At 36.3% G+C, this 8574-nt stretch overlaps 2 protein-coding genes across 3 annotated transcripts; one reads left to right on the top strand and one right to left on the bottom strand.

The window, feature by feature from the left end:
* The first annotated feature begins 554 nt into the window (after positions 1-554).
* LOC132036324 (uncharacterized) lies at positions 555-3039 on the top strand. Its single transcript, XM_059426644.1, has 2 exons — positions 555-828; positions 1711-3039. Exon 2 carries the CDS (start codon positions 1878-1880, stop codon positions 2805-2807), a length of 930 nt encoding a protein of 309 aa, XP_059282627.1. The 5' UTR covers positions 555-828; positions 1711-1877; the 3' UTR covers positions 2808-3039.
* Positions 3040-4504: 1465 nt separating this feature from the next.
* On the bottom strand, positions 4505-8574 carry LOC132036313 (BTB/POZ domain-containing protein SR1IP1-like). Of its 2 annotated transcripts, none has more exons than XM_059426624.1 (5): positions 8320-8574; positions 8135-8204; positions 7316-7930; positions 6501-7037; positions 4505-5112 (listed from the first exon to the last, which is right to left on the bottom strand). In XM_059426624.1, exons 1-5 carry the CDS (start codon positions 8424-8426, stop codon positions 4576-4578), a joined length of 1866 nt encoding a protein of 621 aa, XP_059282607.1. In that variant the 5' UTR covers positions 8427-8574; the 3' UTR covers positions 4505-4575. The 2 variants fall into 2 exon arrangements, with proteins under 2 accessions (XP_059282607.1, XP_059282616.1); XM_059426633.1 differs by having other exon boundaries at positions 7316-7986; positions 8320-8372.

Here is an 8574-nt window from a genome sequence, read left to right as displayed (position 1 = left end):
AGGGGGGATGAGCGGTAGGGTGATTCATGAATGGGGGATGGAGGGGTCGAGGGTCCTAGGGGTGAGGGGGCAGGGGAGGAGCAAGGCTCGGGGAGGGGTCGACAATTAACATGTAATGTCGTCTACGAAACTTATTTTCTCTACACTTTGAAGGAAGTCATTTTCCTGATTTTAAAGGAATTTTTTTATAAAAAAGAATATTTTTAACCAATCAATTATGAAAAAATTGAAAAAATGAGAAAGTTTTTTTCTTCATACAATTACACTCCCTACTATTTAAACGCAATAAAGTATGAAATATGCCTTTACATAAATTGGAATATAATTAATATAATTTTTTATAAACATGGAGTGTGAATATTATACTAATGCTTTATCCACTTGGATATTAGCACACACTTGGTACTCTACTTCTTACTTTCTACTTTTGCTTATAGTTTTTAGAACCGACCAGCTGACTTGTCCTTCAGACTATGTGTACTTTGTCAAACTCCGGAACTTTTTAACATATTGGCAACTTCCAAGTTCCAACAATCCAACTACACTCTATGATTGGAACCCAAACAAACAGTACCTAATGACTAAACCCATCCTTAAAAAAAAAAACCAAATTAAAAACAACATACGACTTCTCTCATTGAGTTACTACTCACTACACCACAGCTGTAAACCCGCACGTGTTTTTGACTTCCCTTTGACTCCCTTAAGAAGCTTCGAAAATTCAACGTTTACTTACAAAGCCCTAATTGACACAAAGCTCGATCACTTACTCTCACACTTGTAAAATTCAACCCCATTTTTCTGAATTACATTACCTCATTAGCTCAGGTGAGTTTTTTTTCTTTCTTGTATGTTTTTTTTTTTTTTTTTTTTTTTTTTTGGCTGTTTGGAGTGAAATTGAGGTTTATGGGGTTTATTTTTTTGTGATCGTGATTACACTTGTGGGTTTGATCTTGAACTTGATAATTTCACTTGGGGTGTAGTAAAGTTTGTTTCTTTTGGTTTTTGTTTGTTATTTCTACTGTTTCTTGCATAATTCAGTGTCAATTTTAGACTAAGCTTGTTTGCTTACAATTATGTAATTGAGATTTTGGACTTACCTGTTTCTTCTAGAATGTATAATGATGAGTTCATCTGTCTTATAGCCTGTTTGACTAATTTTCTGGGAAGCCAAAAGTGTTTTTTTGAGAAAATTGAGGTGTTTGACCAAGTTTTTATAGTAAAAATTAAGTGTTTTTTGTGCAATAGCGGAAGCTGTTTTTCACAAGCTAAAAACATTGTTTTTTCCCGAAAGCACTTTTGGTATTTTTCACGAGCTAAAAACATTGTTTTTTCCCGAAAACACTTTTGGAACATTGATCAAGCAGAAAGTACTGCTCTAATATTGGCAAAAGTGCTTTTTAAATTGATTAACCTAACAGAGAATGCTACTCTCCAAAAGTAATTTTTTGAAAAACACTTTTCAGAATAAACTGATTTTGGAAGTTTGGTCGAACAGGCTATTATTCTGGACTCTTCTAGTAACTTAAAACAAGCTTTCATTGGATTGAGAGTGCAGTAGCCGCGTCTTACCGAACTTAATGAACTCTTTACTTCGTTTCATTTCTTTCAGTTGAAAATATGGAATTTAGAAGCTTATAAATCATTGTTGCAATTGGAAAAGCATATTGAGTTTGATTTTTCTTCTTCTGTTTACAAATTTTCTTGCAGAATTTGATTACACGGGATATAGGGAGCATGTACAGTGGATTTTGTTGCTGAGATCAGCTTCCTTAATGGATTGAGCGGAGGTTCTCTTTATCCTATTGATTTCCTGGTACTTTTCTTGATTATCTGACTGCTTCTGTTAAAGGTTCAAAGTGAATACGGGAGTGAGAATGTCTATAAATCGGCATTGTCCCCGAACTGACACTTATCAGCTGAAGCTTCGGATTGAAAAGAAGATTGGTCAACAAAGGGCAGATAAATATTTTACTGTATTAGGCAAATACTTGAGTCTAAAGCTTAGCAAGTCAGAGTTTGAGAAGTTCTGCATTGGTTTGTTGGGGAGAGATAATATCTGCCTTCATAATGCACTTATGCAAGCAGTTTTAAGAAATGCTTGTGCTGCTAAGACACCTCCGCCGAAAGTTCCAAATGGATATCAAAAAGGCACTCTCCAGTCGCTATGCAGGGATGTGTTTCCTCAGTCTCCTAGAAAGGGGAGAACTCCTACTCTTCGTGATCGCAGATTCAAGGACCGGCCCTGTCCTCGCGGGCCCCATTGGAAAACTCATTCTGCTGCTTCTGAAGATAATTTACCAAAAGCACAAGAGCATCAAAGTAGAAGCCATGTAACTGCTCCCCTCGGCATCTCCCTTAGTGCTAGGGGAACAAGGAGAGTAGTATGTCACAGGTCGGCCCCACATGGTATTGAAACTTGTAATAGAACTCGTGAGTTGCCTGACTCCGACTCTCTCAAGAAATGGTTGGGACAGAAGTCAGAGACGGAAGGCCTACAAATATCAATAGATGCCATAAATGTGTTGAATAATGGGCTTGATGTTTTCTTGAAAAGATTAATTCAGCCTTGTTTGGACTTAGCAGGCTCAAAATCACAACACAAGCGCATCCATGACCAAGCTGTATCTGTTTCAAATAAAACAAGGCCCATAAAATACATTCAGAAGCCGAATGATCTCTTTTCTGTTTCAATGCTGGATTTCCGCTCTGCAATGGAGTTGAATCCCAGGATATTGGGGGAAGATAGCCGAATACATCTTGAGAAACTTTCCTTGCATGCATACGAAGAATCATTTGTCGAGTAAAGCTTCATCGTCGTTTATAGCTATGCAAAATTTTGGATCAAGGTTAGGTTGTGTATACATCTCAGAGCTGATTATTTCTAAATTGAGAGTTGTTATTACCTCATAAAGTAGCAAGATATCAATACCTGTAAGATTGTAGCTATTACAAATAGAGTTAACTAGGCTTCTTTAACTAATATTTATAGTCTTTAATGTAACTTACTGTTGTTTGTTAATAAAGCTTAATTTTGTATATCTGTACCGTTATTTTCTTAGATTCTATTCTTTTGCCCCTTCCTTCAAAACAAAGGGAAAAGAAATGTGGGGAAAAAAAGTTGTGCCGTTTTTTGTGAAGTATGGTTTTAAAGTTGAATCTTCATGTAGAAGGATCATTTACACTTGTATCCCTTTTAAGCGACGTCTAAGTTGCTTGGACTCGGGTGCGGGTGTCCGATACGAGTGTGGATCTAGAGGTCGGATCCTTCATGATCTAAATTTTAAGATTCGGGGATACGGATCCAGATATGGATATGGGTGCGAGGATTCAGCTAAAAATAATTCAAATATCTAAAAATAGAGTTATAAAACCTAAATTATGAGATATTATGTGGAAAACTCGAGGAGAAAATATTGATCAAGAGGAGAATCACGGGAGGAGATAAAAGGAAAAGGAGTGACATAGCAGTTTCTATATAGGAGGTATTCCATTTTCTTCAATTTCACCATAGCTTTTGTTTTGATTACATAAATTAAATCATTGAATGTGTCCAGAATTTTTCTCTCGATTTTGGTCGAAGTAACCAAAATTGGTTGACCAGATCGGGTACGGATCCCACTCCCTCACCCACACCCACACTCATGTCTTGTCCACACGGGGTGCGGCACCAAAAGTGAAATCCGAGCAACATAGAGCGACGTGCACATTTGATCTCCCTACTCTTAAATTAAGCTCGCAAGATCTTGAGTGGAGTGTGTCTAGGAGTCGAATTGATACAAAAAGATTTCGATATAAAATCCCAATTAGACTAAGCCAAGGGCTAAAGAATTGCTTAACTGCCTACTTCGATCTTGTAAATGGAGTAATTTATTTAAAGAATACTATCTTAACCTCCTGTTTTCTGTTTCCTGAATTAGTACCTTATAGTCTTATTATGGATCTGGAATACAGTCAATTATCTCATCATGCAGCATGATCCTGAAGAATACTGAAACCACTGGTGCTTTCCTTTTGGAAACGCGGATGATAAGAGTTGTAGTTTTAATGCATTGGTGAGATAGTCAGATGGTTTTCTTCTGAAGTGTATAGTAAAATGCTAAGTCCTTCTGTTCTTGCTTGTGATATATCAGATAAGAATCGGATTTGTAGCTTCTATAATGGCATCATTGAACTAAAGCAATAGCCATTACCAATGGCGGATTCAGGATTTTCAATCAGGGTGTTCGAAAAAACAAATGAACCAATTTTTGTATTTGTTCAGGGTGTTCAAAAGTCAATATATGTACATGAACACATAAAATTGACCCTAAATATACACTGTAATTTTTTGCCGAGGGTGTTCGGGTGAACACCCCGGGCCTTGACTGCATCCGCCCCTGGCCATTACAATCAGAATAGCCGAGCCAGAAATATCACAGGGCATATTTTTTAAGGCAGAAGTTGAATACTTATATATTACGACATGGCTCACAAAATCATTAAAACAAAGGAGAACAGAAGATAGAAATATAGATAATCCATTAAAGCTTTTCAAGAATTCAGATAGTGCAATCTACTTCAAACATAGCTGCATCATGATATGGAATAACGCCTATCTCTACTCGGTTTATTTTTCTCTTTGCTGGGCGATGACATCATGACTTCATCAGCTCCAAATGATTCATACAGTTTCCCAAACTTTCTGGATACTGCACTTATGAAAGATTTTCTTGGCAAACGAGGCTTATCCGAAGGTGGAGTAGTGATCCCCAAATGGGTGCTAGCAGCTGATTTGTCATCACAGTTTTCGGTATCTTTCAATTTCATTTTCATTTTCACTAGCTCAAATTTTAGATCCTGATTTTCTCTTTTCAGACTTGAGACTTCATCTGTAGCAAGGGGAATGTCAGTAGAGAATTTAGATGGAAGAGAAGAAAGATCTGCCCCTACTAGACTAACATCCATAACTTCACGAAGGCGTTTTTGCTCGGTGTAAAGTACTTGCATAACAGTCTGAACAGGGAGCCTCTCATTCTGAGCAGCATGTGCACAAGCTTCTCGAGTTAGCTTTTGACAGTTCATAACCTTGCAAACTATTTTCCTCTCAATGTCACTTAGAGCTGGATGTGCCTTCAAATTGTGCAAAAGCTAGAAGATTAGAGACAGGTATCTCCGATGGAGTTATTTACTTAGGAGTTTTGGTTTTGTGTGTTCACAATATATAATTTCTTACATTATCATGTTAAAGCGACATACAACAATAGATAATTCTTCGTAGCTACCCTGATATAGCAACGTAGAAAATTGAATAACATGCTATAGCATGTTTGAAAACATGACCTGCCCAACCTGCCCTAGTTTGGGCTGGTCATTCACCGGCCCAATAATTAGCCCATCTAAAAATGGGGTTATGTAGCCTAAATTGGCCCATAAGAAACCTTGTTAAAATCTTTTCAAAAAGACATTTTTATTTGATACGTTATATATATCCATAATAAAGAAAAAAATGTTTTATTGGGTACTTGAAAGTTATAAAAGAACAAACAAAGAAATTAAAACTTAGTTAGAGTTGGGCGGGTTGGTTATGACCCCCTTCTTGGCCCATTTCAACCCAACCTGCGCAGTTATTAATTCAGCCCATTTTAACCTACCCATTTGGCACCCCTAGTTTGATGTTTCAAAACTTTTTCTTGCTGCAGCATGACAGCAGCTTAACTATATACCTTATCAAATGCAACTAATTGTTAAACTGTACATCTGATCTACAGATGAAACACTTGAAAGAACATCGATACAGAACATGAACGTGTTTATGATCTTGTAAATGCCTAGACAGAAAAATGTGATCTCACCTTGTATACTGCAAAATATTTTCTTACTTAACTGATAATGGATTTATGCAAGAGATCATAATGATTCAAATACCACTTAAAATCCCAAATTACAACATTTTCCACTGTTCAGGTGCAATCTATAAATCCTTTATGTCATTAAAGAGCATACTCCCTCTGTTTCAATTTATGTGAACCTATTTCCTTTTTAGTCCATGCCAAAATGAATGATCTCTTTCCTAATTTTGAAATAAATTCACTTTATGAAATGATTTACAGCCACACAAATATTCAAGACTTATTTTGAACCACAAGTTTGAAAAGTCTTCACTCTTTCTTAAATGTCGTGCCCAGTCAAATGGGTTCACATAAATTAAAACGGAAGGAGTATTTCAATCAAGGTACTAAATCAGTTGGCTATAAATATTACTCCTTCCATTTCAATTTGTTTGTCTTAATTTGACTGATCACGGAGTTTAAGAAGCACAGAAGATTTTTTAATCTTGTGGTCTTAAACTAAAGATAATGTACCAAAATGCCCTTTAATCTTGTGGTCTTAAACATGCCATGTTGGATGCTGAAATTAAAGAGTTGCCAAATTGGAAAGAGGGATTCTTTCTGAAACAGACAAAAAAGGAAAGTAAGACAAAAAAATGAAAAAGAGGGAGTTCTATTTAGCAGTTATACCTTCAAATACATGTCAATGGCTTTGTACATCATATCTTCTATGATCCTTGATTGCTCTGGAATGACTTCAGCAACACTAATAAACTCTGATACAGAGAGATTACTGTCAGAGGCTATTTTAGCAAGATAATCTTGCATGAGTTTCCCAACTTTCTTCTTGTCACTTGCCGATGGAGACGCATTCTCTTCGTTGATGAAGCCTAATCGATTTCCCACCATTTCATACTCTAGAAAATTCATCATAATACGTTTCACGGTTTCAACATCAAACAATGTGTCTCCAGTTAATGAATATGAAGGAATTAATAAATCATCTAATATGGCCTGTCCAAGTTGCAATGACATTCTCCTCTCCAAATCGACCCTGCAAGCAACTGTGGTTTCTAGATATATTGCAGCTCGGAGAAGCATTGAGAGAAAGCTAACTGACAAGGCATTTTTCTCCCTCGGCAATAGACTAACAATGGTTTCTAAAACAACCCTTTTTTCATGTTCTTTTCTTGCCTCAACCTTTTTCCTCCCATTTCCTGATGTATCCTGGAATTACATCATATAAACAAAATATGAGATAATTACAGTCCAATGCCTTTTGGTGATCAAATTTACAAAATAGCCAACAATTGTATAGGTTATGTATATTAAGTATAAATATACAGATAATATACATAAATATACACATAATATACATAATCAGTGTATACGTTTTATATATTTGGCTAGTACCCGTGATTAATTTTCGCCGGCCAAAAATAAAAAAATCCCAATCAAATATCTCATTTAACAAAATAATCCAAACTTATGGGATGAGGCCTCACCAAACATCGAAGGGATTTCTGCGCATATAGCATCAATACTGGCCCAAGTGCATACTGTTTGAATCCCCTTGCCATCATGGCAATCAAAACCCTTTGAAAAAAATCAATTCTTAGGATAGTTAAATCCTCAGCCCACAAATCAACACTTGGCTTCCGATTTGAAAATGTGGAGGAAGTCAAGCCATTAACGTCAACCTCTATTCTACCTGACTTACATAATTGGCTATCCTTGCATACTATGTATGCGATTGTGTCTATGCTTCTGTTTACCAATTTTATATCTTCTGCAATGGGAAGAAGCTTTTCTGAAGAGTGCAAAATGGAAACTGAACTTGCAATGCTCTTAAGTGCTACTTGATTTAAGTAGGCCTCTGTTAATCCTACCAAATTTCCAGCTGCATAGTCATCTGTCATCTCAAGATATTCTGCCACACATCTAAGCAATGCAATGTTTTCTGAGCTTATCTCAAAGTTTATATCATAACAAAATTTTGCTGCAAATTCAAATGCCTCTGCTCCACCAGGAAGGTCAGGGATTTCAATTGCAGAAAGCTTAGCATCACTGGTTTTTGAGACGATCTTCCTTATGAATCCACACTTTGAGAATAGTGGGAACTGCATGGACACAACAAAGATTGCTCTTGTTGATATGAGAGTTTAACATCTATACACTGACAGTATAAACAATTTATATTAGGTCACCTAAAGATAACTTCACGCAACTGCTCATGGTAAGTAACTAGTACAGAAAAGCAAATCTTGATGGCATTTCTTGTTCAAATTATTTGGAATTTCATAGAACAAGGAGAAAGGATGTACCTTGTGCAGAGTAAAGGAAGTTCTTCCAACATGAACAGTTATATCACTTGGGATATTCTGGGATAAAATCCTGTATGTAGATATTAAAACGGTCACTCATTCATAGAAAAACTGCATAAAGAGTAGGTGGAAAAGGACACTGTGAAACAACAACAAAGGGAAAAATAGAAGTGAAGATAGAGTACCATTCGGAGGTCCTTTTCATAACATTGGAAACAAGCTCTTTTCTCTTAGTCGATATCATGTTAACATGAGTAGAGGGTTGTGCAGTCTCCTCTAAACCAAGATCCATCTTGGCCAAGATTATAAAGTACCTTGACGTCGTCTATTTTATAGTATAATTCTTGATAAAGGAAAAACCTGTCCTAGGTATGTCCTTTGCTGCTTCTTTTGGTTCAAATGCATTAGTATATATTATATCATCAGCCACCAAGATCAAT

The sequence above is a fragment of the Lycium ferocissimum genome, chromosome 2 (genome assembly GCF_029784015.1).
Source record: "Lycium ferocissimum isolate CSIRO_LF1 chromosome 2, AGI_CSIRO_Lferr_CH_V1, whole genome shotgun sequence".
NCBI lineage: Eukaryota > Viridiplantae > Streptophyta > Magnoliopsida > Solanales > Solanaceae > Lycium > Lycium ferocissimum.
The sequence above is the reverse complement of the archived record's forward strand: the minus strand, read 5'-3'. Positions and strand labels throughout refer to the sequence as shown.

Bases quoted from the DNA above. Each gene is read 5' to 3' on its own strand.
- LOC132036313 (XM_059426624.1), bottom strand. From the start codon at position 8,426: ATGGATCTTGGTTTAGAGGAGACTGCACAACCCTCTACTCATGTTAAC. The intron at 7,931-8,134 runs GTACATCCTTTC...GTGTCCATGCAG, and splicing joins CTTCCTTTACTCTGCACAAG to TTCCCACTATTCTCAAAGTG. The intron at 5,113-6,500 runs GTATAACTGCTA...CACAATTTGAAG, and splicing joins CCATTGACATGTATTTGAAG to GCACATCCAGCTCTAAGTGA.
- LOC132036324 (XM_059426644.1), top strand. From the start codon at position 1,878: ATGTCTATAAATCGGCATTGTCCCCGAACTGACACTTATCAGCTGAAG.